Source organism: Dromaius novaehollandiae, chromosome 11 (assembly GCF_036370855.1).
Source record: "Dromaius novaehollandiae isolate bDroNov1 chromosome 11, bDroNov1.hap1, whole genome shotgun sequence".
Taxonomy (NCBI): Eukaryota; Metazoa; Chordata; class Aves; order Casuariiformes; family Dromaiidae; genus Dromaius; species Dromaius novaehollandiae.
Genome location: NC_088108.1, coordinates 22,592,447 through 22,616,231, shown reverse-complemented (window position 1 = coordinate 22,616,231; position 23,785 = coordinate 22,592,447). Strand labels below are relative to the sequence as shown.

The following is a 23,785-nucleotide window of genomic DNA, read 5'->3' as shown; positions in this document are numbered from 1 at the left end:
CAGCGGGACAGCAAAGGTCTCGTCGCTCTAGGAAGTGTGGTTAAAAATAGTCCCTGGATTCATTCCCACAAATACTTTTCAGCGCAAAACTCTGGTAGAAGTTTTACATAGGCTGTTCAGGCTGGAGCCCAGTGTGTAGCCCCTCTACCCCGATCCATCTGAGCCCCATGGGTGTAATTTAGCAGTGCATGTTCTAATACTTGTGTGTGTCTCGTGAAGTTTCCCTCGGCGTTCTTCAAGGGAAGGGTGAACATGTGTGCTGCCCTCTGCTACGAGATCCTGAAGTGTTGCACGTCAAAGCTGGCCTCCACTAGGAATGAGGCTTCTGCTCTTCTGTATCTCCTGATGAGAAATAACTTTGAGTTCACCAAGAGGAGAACGTTTCTGAGAACGCATCTTCAGGTCAGTGAACAGGAAACAGGTAGCCAGCAGTCCACCTCAGATTTCATGAACTTACACATCAAGAGCTTGACTGTATATTGCCCTAATAGCTGTGTGTCATCTACTGTCTCCGGAGGAACTTGTCACATACTTCTAAAAAGAGCAAATATTGCAATTATTGGGTCAAAAATCCTCTTGATTTCCAGGCTTTGCCTAATTCCTCTTTTCATTGATTGGCCAAGTCAGACTCCAAGATGTTGATTTTTTGGAATCACGGCTGAAAGACACATCTCTGCCCTGGAGGCTGGCTGGGATGGGGTGGGAAGGACGGGAGGAAGAGGTGCCTTTGGCTCAGGAGGAGGAATTTTTCTGGAGCTGCTTTTGCAGCATTGCTTTTTTGAAGCAAAGTTAGATATCTAGAGGGGCAGATGAACACCACCTGGGTTGTAATAAATCACAGAGGAAGAGAACTGATGTACTAACTATCGCATTAGGATTTGTATTAAGATCATTATATTGCTAATTGTGTGAACTTGGTGTTCAGCAAAGCCATTTGGTACTCTGGAGACTATTTGTCCCTGAGAGATGTGACAGAGAAGCCACAACAACCGTCATTTACGCTGTGAGAAAGACATGATCTTTTCGTATGAATGTCTTATGTAACTGTGACAATAAAACACCTCTACAGGGCTTTGTTTAAATAAAACCCCTGCCCTTTCCTAACAGATAATAATTGCAGTGAGCCAGTTAATAGCAGATGTGGCACTCAGCGGTGGGACAAGGTTTCAGGACTCCTTGCTCATCATTAACAACTTTGCAAACAGTGATAGGCCTATGAAGGTAAGCCTGAGAAAATAAATCATGTCATGTGCTATCAGCTACTGGGGACAAGAGTGGGAAAGCACTCAAGAAAATCGTGTTTAAGGATAAAACTAATGAATGGAATTGCATGATTTATAAGCTCATATTGGGCTGTGTTTGTTCAGTAAACAAGGATTATGCCAACAGCAATATGGCCAGCTGCTTAGGCAGATCATGCTCCATCCATTGGGCTTAAAGCCAAAAGGAGGGAGCACTGTAATTCAGATTATGCTTTGCCCAGTGTATTGCTTTCAAGATTATCCAGAGAGCTTTCCAAGAACTTCCAGCACTGAGAGGGATGACAAGCGAGGGCCTGGCATTTCTATTGCCTAGAAGTATCAATTAGCAGGAAGTAAAACTAATTAACTGATTTTCAGCGATATAAAGAAAGTCCTCTTTCATAGAGATTAATGTTTGTAATATATTTTCACTTTGCTCTCTGTGTTTCTTTGGAAAACAATTATCTACCCTTGTGTTAAAACGAACAGCTTCTCCCAAACCCATTGAACAATATACCAACCCCACTGAACGATGCTCCGCTGTGCACCCTGTAACTACAGATATAAGACAGAAAAAAATGGGAAGTATTTTATAGTTGTGTGATCATCCTGTGACGTAAAGATGGAATGGGAACTTCAGTTAGGTGTTGAATTCCGATACAACAAAATTATGCTCAGGACATACCTGACGAAGACCTTGGTTCTCTTCTGTACATAGATGTTTATTTGAAAAGGTTTCACTGAGCCACGCTTTGCTGGTTGTATTTTGCATCGTGTGACCATTGTTATACATGTCTCGTATACCTATACTGTGCCCAGTTGTGGGCCCCCCAGTACGAGAGAGACTTCAGCAAGCTGGAGAGGATGCAGCGCGTGGCCACGAAGATGGCCGGGGAGCCGGAGCGCAGGGAGGGGGAAAGTGAACCAGGCTTGCTCAGCATGGAGAAGGGAAAGCTGAGGGAGGATCTAACTGCTGCTTTCCACCACCAAAAAGGGAGGCTGTAGAGATGATAGTCAGACTCCTCTCAGAAGTAGCAGGTCACAGGACAGGAGGCAATGGGCACAGGTTGCTGCATGGGAAATTCCAGTTTTACATGAAGAAAACATTCTTCCCCAAGAGACTCGTGTAGTCTTAGGGCAGGGCCCTGAAAGGAGGTGGGATCTCTGTCCTTAGAGATTATCAGAGCTTGGCTGGACGAGCCCCGAGCTTTATCTTTGACATTCGCCCTACTCTGAGCAGGGGATTGGACTAGAGTCTGTAATTCTGTGATTATCTAGCTTTTCCTCTTTCCTATTTATTACATTCCTGCGGTGGGCAGCTCTACAGATGTCTTTGGTGCTGTAGGAATTAGTAACAACATCAGAGACTAACAAGCTGGATGTTGAATGAAATGGGAGCTAGTTCAGGAATGGTTTAAAGCCCCTTTCCGTGGCGTTCACACGCTCGGAGCAGTTCTGTCTCACTCTCACACCAGCCCAGCAGGTCACCGAGGTACCCACCTCACTTCAGCTCAGGAATAACCAGCCCGATGCCCTGTGCATGACCAGGAGAGTTCGGCCTGAACAATCAGTAGGATTTGCACACGCAGGGCGAAGTGCTTGTCGTTGCATAGGTAATACTCTGCATTGTACACAGTGTGAGTTCAAAAGGTAGAAGCTGCGGTCATCTCCTGTGCTCTGCATTTTCAGACCGTTAGCAAGTGGAATATTGGCTCAAAGGGTAACGAGGGTCTGTCTTTGACAAAGCCTGGGACATCTTCTGCGTCTGTGTTTGCTTCTCATTAGTTTTGTTTTGTGTCAGGCAACTGCTTTTCCTTCCGAAGTCAAAGATCTGACAAAGAGAATCCGTACGGTGCTTATGGCTACCGCCCAGATGAAAGAACACGAAAAGGATCCAGAAATGTTGATAGACCTACAGTACAGCTTAGCCAAATCTTATGCAAGCACTCCAGAGCTCCGGAAAACTTGGCTGGACAGTATGGCAAAGATTCATGTGAAAAATGGAGACTTTTCCGAGGTAACCATGTAATTAAAAACATGGTGTGTAAAAAGAGAGATGTACAGATGACATTTTAATTTTCCCTTTGTAATTTGCAGGCAGCCATGTGTTACGTTCATGTAGCAGCCCTTGTTGCCGAGTTTCTTCACAGGAAAAGTAAGTGTTCACTGTTAGAGAGGCACAAGGAAGACAATGCCGTGACCTTTTGCCCTTGGGTTTTTGGGGGATCCGAATCTTTTTAAAGATAAGTTTCTCCTGATTCGGTAAATGATTATTTGTAGAGCGCTTCTAAACAAACTAAAAAGGGGGAAAAAAATAGTGCACCATGGGTTGTCAAAGGGAGAAGATGAGTGTTTTTTAAGAAATGAATCCAGATTTTCAAGTACGGGCATTTACTAGGCTGGCCAGTTCTGCTTAGATGGTCATATTGGCATTTTGCTGAGTAAAATAAGAACAGATACATCACATCTAAGTTCAAATGTTCAAATGTATTTTACATTAGGAAATGTGCTTGGAGGGGAAGCTCATGTTAAAAACTGACTCTTGGTATGCTCATCATACCAGAAGTATCACTATAGGTAGTACACAAAACTATAGTTGAATTTCAGTCAAAAAATGAGGCTATAGCCTAACTATACACATAGATAAAGAACACACAGAAAAGAAAAAAGTGTTGTGGTTTAATGCAAAACAGGAAGTTAAGGCAGACTAGTTTGTTCTAAAGTAACACCATTTTGCAGGTTTTCTTTTAAATATCTATTTCACAGTTGACCCCATTTCTGCAGAAGGAGTATTGCTGAAATGGCCACTTAACGTTTAAAAGGTAGCAGAAAGTTAAGAGTCCACAAAAGCTGACAACTTGTGCTCCCTTTGACGGGACGGTCTCTGAATGGCCTGCCCAGGGGGCTTGGAGTCCCTCCAAATTATGTATTGTGTATTAGCTAAGTTGGAAAAATCGTGACTTTTTTTTTTGATATGTATGCAAAATTCAAGTAGTTACAGAGCAGAGAGGATTGAAAGCTAGCCATTCTTTATTTATACATTGGAGGCTGCTGACCAAAACCATGGTAAAACAAGAACTTCTAAAAAAGAAGAGGAACAAGTCCAAAGGGATATCAAGTGAATGCAATGAGCTATCTCCATTACTGACACTCTTTGCACATATGTAGGCTGAATTACTCAAAGTTTTGGGGTGCATAAAGAAACATGCTTTCTGCTTGGAGTGTACAGCCCTGTTCACTTACTACCCAGCTCTCCAGTGTCTGGTAATAGCCTTCTCCTCGCATCTTCTGTGCACAAATGTACCCTTGTCTTTCCCAACTTACAGTGGGTTGCAGCCCATTAGGTTGATTAAAGATGACCTCCAGATAGCGTGCGGGAAGATCTGTTGTCCTTGGTGCTGGTTACGTTTTAGGAGTGGCTTCCACGAAGAATGGCCAAGGAGGTTCTGATGTGTTCAGTGCCATATAGCGAATCCGTAGCAAAAATGGGAATCAGGTCTTCTGCTGCTTGTAGGACCTTCCTGTCAGCTAGACTCCTTCGCTGGCTATTGAAGCGTGATGCACTTGAGGTATATTATTCTGTAAAGCTATTTGCTTTTGTCCTCTACAGAACTCTTCTCCAGTGGGTGCACTGCCTTCAGGAAAATCACTCCCAACATTGATGAAGAAGGTGCAATGAAAGAAGATGGTGGGATGATGGATGTACATTACAGTGAGGTGAGGTCCTGTAATGCAGACCTGCAGATTTAAGATTTGATAACTGATTAGGATTTAGCTTTAGATCTTCTTGTGTGTGAGCTATAATAAATTACAGCTGTGCGCTGGCACCTGTAAGGAAGAATATTCTGTGACAATTTCACAAGAGAAAAGGGCGCTTAAGGGTTTTTAGGTGTACAGTTCAGGTCGGTAAAACCGGTACAAGTTGTTGGTTCCTTTGAAAGGCTTCTCTAGCACTAAGATTGAAAAGGCTACACCACAAACTTTGCCTGCCACATGATGCAAATGCAAATTCTGCCGGCACAGGGCGTTGCAGCATGAAATTTTCAAGGAGGAGCAGAACGTGAGTCAAGTGCAGTCCTGCTCTGCCAAGCGAGGAGACAGCTTAGGTGCCCCACGAGTTAAGGCTGCTCTGCAACACAACACATCAGCAGAACAGTCCAGAAACCATAGCAGGGAACCAGGGAAGTGGAGAGTAATCCTCCCGTGAGTCATAAAGCTTCACAATTACTTCTGCACCATCCTCGTGCAACAGTGTTGGGTGGGCCATGTGGCTGAGCAAGGTGGCCCTGCCACCTCGCCACTAGATTGTCTTTTCATCAAGGCTAGGCTTGAGGATCCTTAGCAACACATGCCATCGCCCATTGCACACATTTCTTAGATGTGTTTTTTAAGTGTGTAAAGACATCTGGCTTCCAGGGCTGTCATCTCCAGACCCTCCCAAAGTTTTTGCATTCTCTTGGGGAGGTAGCTAAGTAGCTAAGAGATACTTGCAGGCTATTGTGCTAATGATTTATAAAAAATGAAATTTGTTTAAAATGATCTTTTTCTCCTTCAAAATTTAAAATGCCTATGGAAAGGCCAGGAACATAATGAATTTCTACTTCTGGAATTGTGGCCACGTGTTCTGGTATCTGTTGAACTATGTGAAGCTAAAATGTTTTAACTTCTAACTTTGACTTTATTAACAACAACACCCATTTGGTTGCTCCCATAGGAAGTCCTAGTGGAGCTGCTGGAGCAATGTATAGATGGCCTGTGGAAGGCAGAGCGTTATGAAACAATTTCTGAAGTTTCCAAACTGATCATTCCTATTTATGAAAAGCGGCGTGAATTTGAGGTAGGCATTTTCTGTACATTTCAGGTAATTTCCTAGATTGCTAAGGAAAAAACAAGAGGCTTTTTTATTTCAGAAATTATGAGTTAATGGCTTGGTGTCAGTAAAGCACACACTGTGCGTCATTGCTAGTCATTAAACAAATTAGTAAAAGCAATGATCTGGAGTGTAATTATTAAAGGTAAGGCAATCCCAGATACAGAAGGCTCTTACTAGGTATTAATTCCCACTCCTCAATATTATGCTGTCATCCTCCATCAAAGCCAGTGTTTCTTTTTGTCCTTTAATGCATAAAGACTTCAGAGTTTTAAGGATTAAAAAAGGAGTGAGATCTGTTCAAAGAGAGGACTAAATTTGCAGGTAATTCAGCGGCAAGTGGTGAAGGAAGGAAGGAAGTTGTTACTGTCCTATCTTTTCCTTTGCTCCTGCCCATCTTCTGCTGTGATCCTTACTGCAGAGCCGTTGTTGCTGGATGGTGGAATAGTGCTTCACTTTCCCTACCTCTCCCACGTCCCATTCCACACTAGGACAGCATCCAACTATACAACTGAAGCTAGGGAAAGCCTTGATCTATTTTTGCATCATAAGGCTGTTTGTAATCAGAAAAGAATTTCTGGATATAATAGTGCAAACTGCTATACCCTTAAAGGCTTAGTCCAAGAGTATGCCGAGACTCTAGGCTCAGTTCTTATCTCTAAGGGTAGTGGCTTTATTGCAGTAAGTAGCACCTCTCAGACCGGAAGCTAAGCATGTGCTTAAAACTGAGGTTTTTCAAAGGAAAAGTGAGTCTCTTTAGAAATTCTAGCTCAAAGTCCCCGTAGGACTGGGTTCAGATATCTCAGGAACTTCCAGTGTTTTAGCTATACATTTATTTTCCTGCTCGCATAATTCTGCTTTAATGATGTCAAGATTTGATTTCCAGAAACTTACTCAGCTGTACAGAACGCTTCATGGGGCTTATGCTAAGATACTGGAGGTAATGCACTCGAGGAAGAGACTTCTTGGAACCTTTTTCAGAGTGGCCTTTTATGGACAAGTAAGTGTATATACCAGCTTGGCTGTTAACACTCGCCTGACATCCAGGCCCCTAAAGGTGTGAAGCTTTGCAGCTGAAACGCCTGCTGCCTACTGGGGGTGCAGCCGCTGGTGTGTATACATAAGCTTTTCAATATTACATTCTTCAGGCCAGTGTTTGTCTTTCTAGGAGCACTTTATTATTGTAAAGCTTGTGGTGCCGCTGGTGGAATTTTCATACAGCAACTCGGCAGTGAGAAAGTGGCTTAGCAGGTTCAGAAAACCACATTCTGTGTAATTATTATTATAATTTATACAAATGCAGTTTAGTGTGTGTAGTATATAACTGGTAATAGTATAGCATATTGTATACAACCAGCAGTAGTAGCAGATATTTTCTTCTACGGACAATTGCTGCTATCTTATAGACATCAGCAGAGTAAAATGGTTACCTGAGAAACTGGAGGCACAATATATACCGGTGTCGGTTACGTATTTGTAGGAATAGGTGGTATTTTTTATTAGACTATCTGACATAGTTAGAAAAATGGAGAAGATTTGGGGCTTGGAGTTCCAAGAAGCATGCTCTTATCAGACCTCACAGAATATTCTGTGCCTAAAAGCAGTTGCTTTTTTTTCCAGCTATATCAGTTGGTCCTATAAAATGTGTTACCTCTCATCTTCCATGGGGACCGTCTGCTTCTGCTTGTGAACCCTTAGCCCTAGGGGAGATGCAGAACCACTCTTTAGAAAATGTTATGTAAATGATATTGGCCCTGTCTTTCCTGGTTCCTTCTTTTAGGTGAGATGATGTATACCCCTGAAACTATCCTGGATACAGGAACACCACCATCATTACACATACAACATACCTGAGCACTAGCTTTTGCTGCAGCAACATAGATTTTGTTTTTGTCCTTGTCTTATCTTCAGCTTTGGATATTTACAAAGCAAATAAGGTTAACGACAGATAAAAGGAAACAACTGGTAGACTTTAGTCTCCCTCCAATTAAGCTACAAAACATATTATCCTGATGAACAATACTTGATCCAGTTTTTCATTTTAAAGTCTTGCCAGCTTTATCTGTCAACAACATAGAGATGGTTTTACTACTCTGTCACAACTTCTAACTGGAATAGCTGGCCAAAGTATGAAGCCTTCAGGCTGTTTCCATTACAGGGAGGGCTGGCGATGCAGTTGGATGCCTTTCGTGCAATTTTGTCTCTATTTGCAACACATGCAGTAAGTTCCACTTCCCCGAAAGCAAGAGGAATCAAACCAGAGGAAGCACATTTCTCTCTTTATTGCTTCAAGTCCCCTTCAACCTGCACAAAATCCCTCTCTTTAGACTGTTCGCGTGGCTCTGCTCTCAGGGTCCATTCAATGTATGTGTCTTTCTATTCCTTTCTGTGCCTGTTTTTGTGTTTTTTCTCCTGCTTGCCTGCCTCTGCACTCCCTAAAAGCCAACCTTTGGCCAAATTCCTCTTCCACATTGTATAGATTTCCCATCAGTCCTATTCAAGCCTTTGTATTCAGCAATGACATGCTTGTGTTGGTTGAGGAACTTAATTTTTTATACAATTTTTGAAGGAACCTGTTAAACAGACCATGTTCAGTGACACTTTATGCAAGCCACAACCATATAAACCTTCTTGACTTTCTGAGATGTTAGTATAAAGTTGCTTTCGAAGTAGCAAATTTAAAATAAAGTTTCCCAAGTGAAGAAACTCATTTGTTTCTCACTATTTTTTTTTTTTTTGGTGTGATTAATGCTAGACATTCTTTGAAGAAGAAGATGGGAAGGAATACATCTACAAAGAACCCAAGCTGACAGGCCTCTCGGAGATCTCCTTCAGACTTCTTAAACTTTATGGAGAAAAATTTGGGTCAGAGACTGTAAAAATTATCCAGGATTCTAACAAGGTAGCGTTAAACTGAATAAACAAGCTAACAAAATGCTATTAGCAGTGAACGTCAGGGCCACATACTAGACTGTGCTCTGCAGAGTGTGACAAAATATCACTTGTGTCTGACTAATACCGTTTTGCCAGTGGGAAGGAAGAAGCTATCCCTGTCTTCTTCCCTCTTACAAGCACCCTGCTTCCAATTCCCTCTCGCATCCCCGTGCCTCAGTGTGGACATGTTACATACCTTGATAAGGCTTGTGCTGATCTGGCTCCCAGGTGGAAATAAAGGAATTGGGAATTATGAATTGGAAATTTGCAGTCCACATCTCACTGAGCCTTGGTGTCAGGAGGAGTTAGGAACTAGCACAAAGGAGCAGATGGTTGGAAACAGGGTCACTTGTTGCTCTGTCACTGCTGGTCTAAGAGAAAATCCTTTGCACCCTCTTGCTAGCTCCCCCTCTTTATGGTGCAGTTTTGGGGATTCCCTGGACATCCCACTTGTGTAGCTCTTCCTGCATGGACTGCCCTGCTGCACACCAGTCTGACACATGCTGTTGTTCTCACTGAGCATAAAGCTTGCAACAGCCGTAGCTCCTTCCGCTTCCTTTGGAATATCCATCTGTCCTCACTGCAAGGGGTGTGCGCATCCTTGGGCTGCAGCTGTGGGTGTGTGTGGGTTACTAAAGGCAGTGCTGCCGATCCCACAGTTTGCTTTGTGCAAGCCTGCGGATTTGCATGCCACAGCGCAGTACTGTATAGACGCTAGCTCATGGCCTGGAAGCAACGCGGTCACGTCAGAAGGACTAAGTAGGTCAAGCACGTGCTTCGTTGATGGACACGGTGATATGGCTATCTGTTCCAGACGTAGCTTGTCTGGCACCAGATGAGGTGTTTCTCATGCCACACCTCTGTATGTGTCTGCTGGCTGATGGCCTTAGCACCGTGCCATCGCAGCTGAGGTCAAAGGGAGAGCGTTGTGTGTCGTTCGCTTGCCTGCAGTGGGGCTGGGGCAGCAGGGAGTCGCAGCAGGGTGAATCAGATCCCAGGAGGGAGAAGTGAACTGATTATCGATCATGTTGGTAGCCTTTGTCCTTCTAGCAAGTAACCCTCTTATCTCACAGGTAAACGTTAAAGACCTTGATCCTAAGTATGCCCATATTCAAGTGACTTATGTGAAGCCCTACTTTGAAGACAAAGAAATTTCTGAAAGAAAGACTGAATTTGAAAGAAATCATAACATCAATAGATTTGTGTTTGAAACTCCTTATACTTTATCTGGAAAAAAGCACGGCAGTGTGGAAGAACAGTGTAAAAAAAGGACTGTTCTAACTAGTAAGTACAAGCATCTAAATGTGAGACAGGTATCAGGAACTCTTTGCAGAATATTTTTAGTACATTGAAATATCCAAAACAAGTCAGAAATTCAGTTTCAGTCACAACTGTGATGCATTATTCTTACTGGTGGCGGGAGGCTGGAGGAGGATTTACCTTATACTTCTGTGTGCAAATGTTTACGAACGGATAAGTCATGCTGTTAGATTAGAGCCTTGTTCAGGATTTCACACTGTAAAACCCTGAGGGCAAGGAGCTGCCTGTATTTGTTCTGTGAAGAATAGTCCCATTTCTTGAAAGGCTTTTCAACCTATAAACTTCATTTGCTGTTTCTGCTAGCCTCGAACTCCTTTCCGTATGTAAAGAAGAGAATTCCAGTCAATTATGAACATCAGGTTAATTTAAAACCAATTGATGTCGCTAGTGATGAGATAAAAGACAAGACAGCAGAGCTGCAAAAACTCTGCTCTGCCAGTGATGTCGATATGATCCAACTGCAGCTCAAGTTGCAAGGCTGTGTTTCTGTGCAGGTAAGACCTGGGGTTATGTTTATATGCCCATCTCAGAGTGAGTCATCTTTTGGCAATGCAGCACATTTACTTTCCAGAAATCATTAACTACCTTGTTTGCAGCACTGCAGCCATAATCTCGCCAACACAGCTTCTCCTGCCACATACAATTGTATATTAGCAGGTGGCCCATGGCAATAAGCGTTTTGTCCAGTTGTGTTTGCGGTGTCAAGCACAAGTGTATTTCCACATCAATTTGCAGTGGGTGGGTGCTGAAATATTCTTAATTCTTGAAGATTATACTGTAAACGTAAGGCAGAAGTAGCTTTTTTGTGAACCTGGTTTCTCTGCAGATGGGTATGTGACTTTAAAACTAAGACCACATTGCTTTCCAAACAGAAATAAGAGGAAAGTATGAGGAAACAGACTACCTTTTTGTTTTTTATCTCCATTTGTCTTTAGGTTTTAAAGACTTAGATAGAAAAACTAATACTCAATTCTGGAAACTTTAGATGCCTCCTGTGACATTAGTAGTGCAGGGTTGGTGGTATTCAAATAATATGCTAATGGTTTTCAAGTAAAACAAAATTGTTATACTTTCATAACTGTTTCAGCATTTCGACTTAAGTTCAAGCATAAATTGCTTCTCTTTTTAGGTTAATGCTGGTCCCTTGGCCTATGCTAGGGCTTTCCTAAGTGACAGTCAGTCCAGCAAATACCCTGCTAAGAAGGTGAATGAATTAAAAGAAATGTTCAGGTAGGATTTCTAATGTAATAAAAACTAACCATATGGTTAGAATATGGTACTTGTTTTTCTTATGTTTTTATCTGCCTCCTAAATCAGCAGGTGCTGAATGCTCGAATGTGTCTTACAGAGATCCAGGTCTCCCGGGGCTGCAGGTGCTCAGAGGTGGGAAGGGGCCAAGGTAGCCCTGTCCGCCAAGAGCTCCCAAGCTCGGGGCTGTGATCTCCTTGAATTCCTGCTTCAGCTGTTTGCGTGGCTATTTGAGGTTGTAGTGCGAAGAAAGTGTATTCAAAAAGCAGACTTGGCAGCCGTGTTTTCAGAGATCTTTCATATGATGCATTGTTTCCCAGTCTTTCCAAAGGGAAAATGATGGACTTTAAATATTTTGAAGCAAAACCCTTTCCAGTTTAGCATCCTTAACACCATTCTTGTTTCTGTTGCTTTTTTTTTTTTGAAACGATATGACCTGAAACAGGCTTTTTTTTTTTTTCCCCCTTTTTCCCCAACCTCTCTGTGCTGTCCCTCAGGGTGAGTGCTTATAGCATTGCCCGTTACCTCCGTGCAGGAGGAGTGCCCTGGCGGCTCCTGCTTGCCCTCAGGACACTGTGCTTCCCCACCTGCCTTTCCCGGAGCACGTCCTGGACTTCCAGGAGAACCAGTCGCCCACCAGCTCCTCCATTCCTTTGCCGGGTGCTGGTGGCTCCCGTTTCACCCACCAGTCACCGCGTGGAAGGAGCAGACTGGGGCCTCTCCTGCTTTCCTTTGGCGTACTGAGTAACGTGGCAAGCCGTGGGAGCAGGAAGGGCAGGGGCACGGTGAGCCTGCCGCGCACGGAGGCAGAACGGAGGGAAGGCGTTCTCACCTTTCAGCCCTGCTCTGCAGCCCTGAAGGACAAATATGATCACTGTGCTTCACACAAACAAGCCCAGAAAATCCAGGCATGCTTGTTTTGCCACCGTAGTCTGAGAAATGAGGAGGAATACATGCCTGTGAAATGAAGTGAAGAAAATGAGCAACACTAAGTAAGAAAATATTGCAGCTCCCCATGATCTAAGTTTCTTTCCGGGTGGTGTGTTTGCTCTTAGCAACCTCACCTCGAGCACAAGTGCTGCATCGTGTACATCCAGCTCGGTCGAGTCCGTCCAGCCTTCCCAGCTGTGCATCGCCACGGCCTCCCCCTGCTCCCCGCCTGGGCTTCCTGCCCTCTGCAAGCCGTGTGCGGGGCCCGAGGCGGTGGGGAAGGTGCGAGACCCCTGCGTCACGCTGCAGGGACGCGTGTGCACTTATCGCGAGCCCAGGCTCAAAGGAAAGCGCACTCCTGCCCAGCGGTCCCTCCCCGCCACCTCCTCCACCGGGCCGGAGGTACCCCTAGGAGATGACTTGTCCCAGACCTGGAGAAAAGGAGAGTTGAGAGATCTGCCGGGGTGGCGGAAAACGTAATGCCACAAGCTCTTTCCTTTCCTCCGCAGGAAGTTCATACAAGCCTGCGGAATTGCTCTGGAGCTCAACGAGCGACTCATCAAAGAGGACCAGCTGGAGTACCACGAGGGACTGAAGTCGAACTTCAGGGATATGGTGAAAGAGCTTTCTGACATCATCCACGAGCAGGCACGTACTGCGCACCGCGGAGCTGGTTCTCTGCACCTGCAGACTCGCCACGGGTCTCCTCGTGCTGTTTAACTAAACGTAAAAACACGAGTCGCCGAATGCGAACAAGTAAATGGCACGTTTGGTGAACTCCTAACGACCCGGGTTCTGTTGACTGAAAGCCCCATCGTGGCGTTGGTGCACCGTGTGCTTCAGGGTGGAGCCTTCGGAGATCCGTATAACTAGTTTCCTGCTTGCCGTGGCCACCAGAAATGCTGTGCCACGTTTTGCCTCGTGTTTTCTACGTTGTGAGAATCCTGTGATAAGTAACAGGTCGAAATTCGCTAGCAAAAGCTCAGTTTCCTTTGTTGTGTCCTGCCTAAGTTCCTTTTTTTTGTTTTTCTTTAAAGGTATTTTTCCTTTGAATTTTGGCCTAATGCCAACGTGCTGTTTATATGCACTGTTAAAATATTTGTCCTAACTTAATTGACCTGTATTTTAAAAGTTTTCATGCATCCTTCTAGGAAAATACATTTGAGTAATATCATCAGAGCAGTGAGAGATTCAAGGAGCAATTGCTCATCTATCTAGTATCAAGCTGTGAAATAAGATGAAAACTGCCTTTCTGAAGTAATCTCTGTTCATTTTGACAAAAGTATACATATATAATATCAAGCATATAAAGTGAACAGTATAGACTGCATTAAGTGATTCATCATTCTTGAAATTTGATTTTTTGAATGTTTTCAAAATTTCCTAGTTACTTTACATAGAGTAATTTAGCCTTTTAGTTTAAATCAGAACTATAACGGCTTAAATGAGAAGGAATAAGCATAGAGGAGTTGCACAAAACATGGTTTATTTACTTTTTATCCAACAGTTCCATGAGTGACTATTAATTATAACTGCAGCATTTTAAGCCCATAAAAATATATAGACAAATTCCACATAATTTAAGGAGTTGTGGAAACAGATACAAAAACGCGTAAGTGACAAAATAATGTAACTGCACCAGACTGATATTTGGAAATCAAGTGTACTTGCAATAAAATAATCTTTAGAGGAATCAGATCGAGTGCTGGCACAGGGGGGTATAGTGTCATTGCAGGGAAACAAAGTACAGTCTCATGATGGTGCTGAATTTTGCTGTAGGAGGATAAGTGACTGCTATATCCCCCTTTACTTTTGCTCCGAGATTTCCCTGCTATTCTGCCCACAACCACAATTTTCTTAGTGGGCCAACTATGCATTTTGCACATTCAGCTTTTTTTCCCCCCACTTTTACATTGGCAAGTTTACTTCCCTGCTGAATTTGCTCAGAAATGTTTGTTCACAGGAGTTGCCACCTGCTTACTCTAAACTGTTTGCAAGTAAAGCTTTCCAAGACATTTAATTTGCATGCAGCTGCTGGAACTTTTGTGGTTTTTGAATTCTGCAATATTCAAAGTGAAAACAAATTATACAGTTCTGCATCTCAGCAGGACAATAGTTAAGATTATCTTAGAACAAAGAAGCATTATTAAAGTACACCCTATTACCTATATATATATGTTTACAAATCCATTGCCTTGTTCTCTTCGGTTAATAGGCAAAATATTATTACAGCAACTCAAACAGCAAAGTGAAGTGCTCACTGAAAATGGTACACTTTTCATTTTTTTCTACTTGGCTTTAGTATTTTGTATTGCATCCAAAAGCAGCTTAAAACATTGTATTTACAAGGACTGTTCTTCATGGTTGTACAGCATTATGTAAATAACTGTTAACTTGAACTTTGTATTTCCATCGAATGCCCTAAATATCTAATAATTTAAACACAATGAAGCATGTTTTCCTCTTCTGCAAAGTTCCTCAGTTAAACATAAAAAGGATATTAGATTCATTTAGGGTTCTTATTACAAATAACATACCTTTTTCTAAGTATTTTCAGTGCCACAAAAGCCACACAGGCACTGCATCTATTTTGGCAGATGGGTAACTCACTGGGTCAGCCTGCAACCTACCCAAAAACAAAAAACTGGAGAACTGCAGCTGAATGGGTACAGGAAACGTCTGAGACTGGCAGAATACTGGATGTCCAGAAACTGTTTATGATGGCCAGCGATCTCAGTTTCAGTAATATAAATGCAGAGTAACTTACTGAGCCTACTGGTGAAGGACAGGATAAAAACCAAACACGGTCAGCTACTCCTAGAGCACCTCTTACAAAAAAAAAAAAAAAAAAGAAAATTCTGTTATTGTTAGAGTATAATAAGAAGTTGCCATACAGAGAGGATTGTTTCCTTCCTAAATTGGATAGTCTTAACTGAAAACTATCTAGTAATATATAAAACAGTGTATATATGCATGCTACAGAAATTGCTGAATTACTGTTCTTTCTCGTTTCTTTGTTATGCTGCCTTTGCGAAACAGCTTTGAAGACAAGGTTGGCTATCTCTTTCGCATACCTTTTAAAAAAGCTGGATTACAATAATGAACTGAATTTTTTACTGAATTTCTGACTATTTTGTTTTGTGTAGATGTACCAGGAAGATACAATGCATTCGCCATGGATGCACGACTCTCTACACGTCTTCTGTGCAATCAGCGGAACATCTGGTGATGGAGGTTACTGCTCGCTTAGACCCACTGCTGAAATATAAACATGCCGGTGATATTTTACACAGCTTTCTCAGGAATACTTGGAACTGTGCAAAGGTTGTTAAAAAAATCCACAACGAGCAAAGATTCAATTTTTTTTTTCCAAGTTACCGTGCTTTCAAACAGGGTGCTTGCTTATTTTGCTGAGCAACATTGAAAGTGCCTGGACATTGCACCACTGTGCTTGTTTTCTACTTTTTTTTTTTTTGTTAAATGTGTAACAATACATGGAAAGGCAGTTATCTAAGTATGTACTGAATTGCTGAACTATGAATTGAAATGGTAACGGTACTATGTAAAATTGTACAATGGAATATAATAAACTGTAAAACTACTTTGTACATAGAAGGAGCATAGAGTGTATAGAAACTAGCATTATACCATATCTGCTGCTAAAAGCTTTCTCGGGCAGGGAACACAAAGAAGAAATTGTAGTCACTAGTAAGAGATCCTCCCTTTCTGGAAAGTGGCTTGCGCTCCATATGCCACTTATGCACTCACATAATGAGAGTAAACTCACCCTTCTCTGGAATAACAAAAAGCTAATTCAGAAATTATAATTTTCATACATCTCCTGTACAGATAATTTTAAAGTAACATCTGTGGGAGCTGAGCTTACTGTGGCTCTTTTCAGTTGTGGCTTACCTTGCATGTCTGCAGGAGATTTGTCATTTGATACTAATTTTATTCTTTACCATTCATGGCTTCACACAAATATAAAGTGCTAGACGTACTTGCAAAGATACGGAAATTATTAGAGGCTGTCTTAAAATGAGTTGGGAATTATAAAGTGCTTTAACACCTTTCAGAAAAATTGTAATAATCTGTAAGATCTGTTTAAAAAAAATGTAGTGCATTGAAAGGAAATAACTCACACAAATTTGTTTTTTAACATCATATGACATACATGTTCCCTGATGTTAGACGGATCTGTTTTCTGAGAACATGTTATTTTTGTCTGGCTGGTGGTTAGAGCAAATGTATTTTCCAGAATTCCTTTATTCCTTCTCTCCCCCAAGCTTTAATACACTATCTCTGTCTCTCTCAATAGGATGCTTTCAGATACAGGAAGAAGAAAACAGATCAGTAATTCTTTTATCCAGCAACATTTTTAATGTCTGCATTTTTTGAAAATCCCATCAATTGTTAATATGCTTCCAAAAGTTTATAGGGGAGGGTTGTTTGTTTTTTATAATGATGCATACAAAAAGCCATAATAATAGGACTCCAGTTAGGTTATTTACCTTGGCTACAGTGTCTATAAAATGTTAAGCTTCTAATTTCTGTATCAAAATTATTTCAAATAGTGAATGGACCACATTTTAAGATGTATGCTATGCATGATTCTAAATACCTAAAATTAATTGTCTTCTGAGAAAGAAATTTTGTGATCCCTAAATTCACCCATAAATTGTTGTTGCAAGCAAAATACAGATATGCCTATATAACAAACAGACCACATTTCTGCTTGTATGTGCTTTTATGCCAGGCAGGCTCCAAATTTAGCTTAACAGAAAGAGGAAGAGAGACTAGTATGTTTAATTATGGCTACTACCTTATTGATTTTCATCTTTCGGCAAAGAATATTTAAAGGCAGATAGTGAGAGTTTTCCAAATTACTTCTCTAAAAGATGCTGAAGTTGTTTGATAGTGGATACATTAAATGATTATTTAGGGCTAGCTAAAATCTAAACATACATATTTTGAATACAATAAGCAATGGTGAGCAATAGATATCCAAAAGCTCTTGCACTATACCGCTCTTAAATATTACAAGTAAACTAATAGTTTTGCTGGAATCCAGTGAAATTCTTATTCATGCTTTTGGATGTCTTTAATGTTCAAAGATAATCTTTTTGACTGAATTTTTCAAAGTGTTGTTGCTTAGTTTTACTGGAATTCCAGTGAAAATTTTATTTATGTTTTTGGATGTCTTTAATGTTCCAAGATGATCTTCTTGGCTGATTTTTTGCAGCTAATTGTTGCTGTTGGAATTGTCCTGTCATTTAAAATTACTATATTGGCAAGCTGTCTCAGTAATTCAGCCAAAAAAGTACCTACCACATAACTCCAGTTAGAATATTTACAGTTATTTCATATATGCTCTTTGAAGCAGTGCAGTTCAGAATACACACTTACATGCAGTTTTGATGAATAACAAAAATGATCATTCTAAGGGTTTGCCTCCTGTCCTGCAGGTAAGCAACTCTACTGGATTTATAATAGGAAAATCTCACAAGAAAATTTGTCCTTTTTGGATGGGTCATAAAAAGACTAGCAGCAAATGAGCTTGTTTTTGCTTTACATTTACATTTATCTAGAGATGATGGGGAGGTGGTCATTAGATATTTTACAGTTGTATTTCGGCAACTGTGCCAAGAAAGTATTTTCATTATCTCTTTCTTTCCTTTTCTTAGGCAATTGTCCCACTTTAACAAAGTTCTCCAGATTTTTTCTTATTTCTGATTGAAATAGTTTAATTCACTGGGGACTGTACTATTTATGCGTCTATTTTTTAATTAACCAGTACTCGCGCTGGGTACTTCCTGTTTGCTGTCTTTTTCTTTTTCTTTTTTTTTTTCTTTTTTTTTTTTTTTTGAGGAGTATAAATGTTTATTAATGCTTTAGTTTTTCCTATTCTGCTTAATCCTGAGAAATGGTTGGGAATCTTTTTGGTCTGTAGAAATTACTCTACATATTTAAATTACAACCTGGCATGCACTCTTTCTATGTATCTGTAAATATATCTATGTAGATAGATATAGATAGGTACAGATATATAGATACTTATATGCATATTTTACACATACATTTCCAATTGCTTTTGCTGCAGAAGTGCAGTGTAACACGTTCGGTCTGCAGAACAGATGCGCTAGTAATTCTGCAAGCACTCAATCGTTTGCATAAATGGAGAAGAAAGGGTAAAGTATCTGTCAATGAGGATTAAGAGTGCTTGGCTAGTCTCAGTATCAGGACTATTTTGGCTAATGGTATGTGTTAGAGCCAGACTGTGTGCAAATAGGATGTATAGAAGAACCCAGCGTCTGCCAGCACATTATTTACAAGAGACACTTCCAGAGATTTATACACGTGCGTGGCAGAGTGGGCAAAGGGTAAACATTTACTCTCCTCTCTGACATGCTGCTTTTCTCTCTGCAGAGAGATTAGAAGGTACTATTTTAAGCCAAATAACTCAAGAGTTACATTTCTTTCCCCCCAAAATCTGGCACCTGGAATTCACTGCAACCAGGGATGTATTTCTACATATTACTCAATGTTCTGAATTTCTTCTGAAAATGGAGGAGAAATTTTCATTACATAGGCTAAACGAATGGAAGATTATGGCTGTGAGAATGGCTGTGCTTTGCCACATGTTTATCTTGTTTTGGAAGCCTTTGGGACATACACCACCTGGTACTGGGCTATAGAATAAGATTAACGTAGGCATAGTGCCTTCTCCCTGAGAGTATGTTGAAGTTTCCCCTCCTTGTAGAGACAGTCCCACTAGCTTCACAGGAGGCTTCAGAGAGACATAAGAGGCTTCCACAGAGGCATAGGACGGGAAAAGTGACTCTCTAATTAGACATAACCAAGCCCAAAGGACTGGAAGAAAATTTAAGTGGAAAATATGCTCAAAAATCTCCTACAAACTAAACCACATCCTAGTTAATTTATGCACGTAGGAGGCTGCCATGCTGCATCAAGGGTGGTGTATCTGGAAGCTGGGATCGAGGGTGATTCATTCGATGCACAGAGCCCTGAGCTCTTCTTTCCTAATTAAACAGGGGGTTCTTGCCGGAATTAGGCACCCTGCACACAGCTAATTATCATGCAACTACAGGCTGTGGTACTTATTTAAATAATGTGCTTATGGCAAGCAATGGTGAACCAATTATGATCCGTACATAGTATTTCAGCTATTATGGATGTAATTTACATTCTTTTCACATAAATTTGACACCTGCTACTACATATTCCTAACAAAAGTGCTTTTACCATTCATGTTGTATATACGTATGTCATATAACCCCTGTTTAAGCTTCTCTGGGTGATTGATGAGGGATGGTAGATCCCATGTGCTGGAGTCATTAACCGATGTCCCTTTGACCCCCCATAATATGCAAAAGCCACCCAGAGAGTTCTCTGACCAGCGATACAATATTATTCTTTCTATTCTTAGTTTCTCTTTCTTGAAAAAACAATCATTTTGACAGGAAGCAAGGGCAAATTCTCATTTCCGCTGATCCAGAGAAGGGGCAGTTCCAGCTCACCAAAAAAAAAAAAAAAAAAAAAAAAAAAAAAAAAAACCTACAAAACCAGGAAAAATAAGTGTTGCAATCAGCACAGTTTGCTTTTTCTTTTTTGCTCTTCACGGAACGAGTGTTTTGAAGCTAATACTGTTTTAAAATTCATGGGACTAAAACCTAGCTAAATGAGTTATTGCATGTGCTGCCTCTAACGAAGGTTACTGTAATAAACCTTTAAGTACGTAGGGATACCAGATGAAATTGTTAACACTGAATTATTCAGTGGCAAATAGGAGTTGATTCAGAAATACTGAAGGAGCGTGAACCCAGATCCCGGAAACAAGACTGACCAGCGACTGAATCTAATCATACGGAGGTATAAATAGAAGCAAAGTATGAGTCGCCGGTCAGGAAATGATGGCAGCAAATCACTCTGCTTTCCTATAGAATAGTCAGCGAGTTGTGATCGGGTTTTTGCTTCGTCTTTTAGTTCCTTTCAAACCCAGATTTCTGCTCTTTGGGGATGTATTTTCTCTCGCTGGACTCCCACCGGCTCCGCTTAAAAGGCTGGATTCAGGTGCCAGTATATTAATTTATATTCCGAGCATCTGCAGCTGTGGTGGATATTGCGTGATGTAACGGAAGTCAGTGATACTGGTGTTATTTACTTCGTATCATCTGATAAAAGACAAACTGCTTTTTCTGTCGTGTTAGGACAGAACGTGAGTCCTCCTCAAAGCGCCATGGCTTCACGTGGAAGCCTAAGCCCAACAGATCTCGCCAAGCATGGACTGCGCAGCGCCGCTGGGCCACGAGCGGAAACGTGCTTTCGATTTTGAGGTGGAAAACCCTCTTCTGACCCCTCTGCCTGCTCTGGGGGTGCGATCAGCAACTGCCCTTGCTCCTGCCTTCTTCCATGGCTGTCTTGCAAGGGTTGGCAGAACAGCCAGGTTCATTCCCTGCCTCTGTTCACGGGTAGTAGAAAGCAAAGGAATTACTGCCTTGCCGATTCAGTAGACCGTAGTATTTTGGGAACTGTGGACAGGACTGTTGGTGAATGGATTCACACTAGCAGTTGCCTGGGGAGGGACACAATTTATGCATAGACATACTTGGTTCCCCATCTACCCAAAAGTTCCCTTCGAGGGACGCGGTTCTTGCTCCCCTCGACGTGGGGATTCCTGTGCCGCTTGGGCAGCAGCCAGGGGACAAGCTGCCGAGTTCACGGCAGTTTTGGACACACGTGCCACAACGCTCTGTACCCCGCAAGGAACGTGAGGTCAACACGGGACAGGCTCAGTGAGTCACCCTGGGGCTTTTTTTTAATCTCTCAGTTTTGGCTTTTTGCGTCTCAGACCCAACTGTGTTTGAAATGACTGAGCCTCTTCTGAACCGAGCCCTTCCATCTCCTGAAGATCCCGTAGTTATGCCAGGTGAGACCTAAGGCGTACCCAAAAGCTGCTACAAAGATACCAGACTCACTTCACTCAAGCGCTATCAGAGCGCAGCTCGATAAAGGCGGCAAAATCGAGATGATAAGGGAGGAATTTTGCAGTCAGCATAAACCAGCTGCTCCCAAAAGGGTCAATCCCACGCAGCGCCGTGCTGCCAAGAACTGCTGCTGCCTCTGGGTAGACCCAGTCAGCGCGCAGCCATACCATGTGCCAGAGTCTTTTGCTAATCTGACTTAAAGCCCATGCATACAAAAAAAACTTACCAGCTTTTTCTAAATGCATCAGCAAACCAGCCCAACCCACTGCCCAGCCAAAAATACCATCGCTAGCTTCAGCTGGGTGAGGGGGGGAAAGAGCAGGAAGGTACAGCCAAGAGCACATCACCAGCATGGTCTTAAATCAGTCTAAGCCAAACCTGAAGCCATATCCCAAGTAAATATTTAGTGGATTCTTTCAAGGATACCTCAGGTGTGCCTATGTGCGTCCCCGTCACTGTGGTCTGGATATACTGTCTACGGAGAGCATCGCCACAACACGAGAGCTGCAGCAGCAAGACGCAGGACAGGACTGAACGAGATTGCGAAACCCGAAGCCTCGGGGAGGTGGCAGAGACCAGAGGGCAGCCGGCGTCCTCGCCGCCGCGCAGCCACGACGGACGGGGCTGCGCACTGGGGCCGAGCTGCTGGAGCCGGCTCGCGTGGGGGTGGCGGGAGCGAGCGGCAGGGAAAAGCATCCCGGGGGCCTCCAAGAGCGGGCAGGCGGCCAGCAGCGTGCTAAGCATGGGATGTATGTTTGGCACCGCTGCTCCTCAGAGTGGACAAAATGGGAAGAAGGAAAGAAAGAAAATGTTAGCAAGGAAACCGAAAGCAAGGAGGAGGTCACTGCACTTCGGCTCGGCTTCTCTCTGCAAAGGTCACCGCGGCAGGCGTAGCCCATACCAGCTGTAGGTAGTCATGCAGCCTGATTCACATGTTCGTAAACCAGATCGTTAAGCTACAGTTCATGTTTGTTTATAATTGCTGTCCCCTGGGCATTTTTTTAACAGAAACTAGGAGCTTTGCTAAATCTTCTTCTTTTCCCAGGAGTATAAAAAACAAACTGGCAGAAAAGAAAAATACAGCATTAAAACAGGATATTCCCCACCCTATCATAAAAAGATCCGCTTCCCTTTTTCTAAGATGAATGTCTCTAAAAAGCAGATGAATTCTTGCAAAACTCCTTGAAGAGCTGAGTAAATACTGAAAAGCTCTGTTGGCTTAGGAATAATTCATTTTCACTGATGAATTTCAGCGTGCCTTGAAACGGTCTTAGCGGAAGTTTCCTGTATGCAGGACCTGTACAACTACTATGTTAACTGTATTTTGCTGGCAACCAGGAGCAAGCATGCTAGCTACCCCAAAAACCTCGTTGAGAAGGAAAGCCTCATTCCAAATGTTTTCTTACCCAGGAATGTGTCAATATATCATTTGCGTCTGGAAACGTGGGAGGAACACTGCAGCATGACACTGGCAAAAGTGAGAGCAAAATTGCAAGCGCCGATACCATGTCAGTGGTACGCGCGAAGCAGAAGCAGCTGGGGGAGCAGGAAGTTTGCGGAGGGAAAAGTCGGTAGCCGTGGATGCGAGAAGGAACAATGTGCATTTTTAGTGCTGATGAGAAGAACGATAGAGATTACAGGAGTCTGTGCGAGGGATTTGGAAGAGGGGCGTTCTGGAGTGAATAGCTGGGTTTAACATCAAAACAGCTACTGGGGGATGCGCTGGTGTATGCGATTTTCTGGTGAGGGGATGTAAATGTCTCGGGCACGGCTCAGTAATAGTAGGGGCTAGGTACAGATCCGGTTGTATAAGGAAGAATATTTGACTCCCAAGACAAGATCTTTGGGAGTTTCTGGCCCCGCCGACGCAGGGGGCTTGCCGGTGAGCGCAGTCCGAGGGGGCTGGCAGGGTGCTGCGGGAGGGAGCACGGGGCACCAGCACGGGCTCCGGAGAGGGGCACGTGGGAAGCGCTCAGGGTCCTCGAGTGATACCCAAGGCGCAGGGTGACACAAGCGGTGACGGTGAAGGGAGGCAGGCGCCGCGGGCAAAGGGAGGGCTGGGGCCAAGCTGGGGGTGTCAGGACGTTCCTCTGAGCGGGAGGAGAAGCCCTGGGGGAACATAGGGCTGGGAACAGAGGCTGAAAGCGGCTGGGCAGCGTTGTGCGGGGTGCCAGCCCCAAGGCGGGGGGGGTCGGAGAAGTGCCAGCCCGGACGTGAAGGGTGGCAGGGGGTGCCAG

The 23,785-nt window shown here is 42.9% G+C and overlaps 1 protein-coding gene across 3 annotated transcripts in view; it reads left to right on the top strand.

The window, feature by feature from the left end:
• DOCK11 (dedicator of cytokinesis 11) overlaps positions 1–16,151 on the top strand; it is an 85,921-nt gene extending 69,770 nt beyond the window's left edge. For all 3 annotated transcript variants that reach the window (XM_064518345.1, XM_064518346.1, XM_064518344.1), the window contains 13 exons: positions 220–402; positions 1,108–1,221; positions 3,043–3,258; positions 3,339–3,396; positions 4,852–4,958; positions 5,956–6,078; positions 6,998–7,111; positions 8,867–9,013; positions 10,119–10,329; positions 10,669–10,859; positions 11,495–11,595; positions 13,053–13,191; positions 15,690–16,151. In XM_064518345.1, the coding sequence (XP_064374415.1) occupies positions 220–402; positions 1,108–1,221; positions 3,043–3,258; positions 3,339–3,396; positions 4,852–4,958; positions 5,956–6,078; positions 6,998–7,111; positions 8,867–9,013; positions 10,119–10,329; positions 10,669–10,859; positions 11,495–11,595; positions 13,053–13,191; positions 15,690–15,812 (1,827 nt within the window). In that variant the 3' untranslated portion in view covers positions 15,813–16,151. The remainder of the gene's footprint in view (positions 1–219; positions 403–1,107; positions 1,222–3,042; positions 3,259–3,338; positions 3,397–4,851; positions 4,959–5,955; positions 6,079–6,997; positions 7,112–8,866; positions 9,014–10,118; positions 10,330–10,668; positions 10,860–11,494; positions 11,596–13,052; positions 13,192–15,689) is intronic.
• Positions 16,152–23,785: the final 7,634 nt, after the last annotated feature.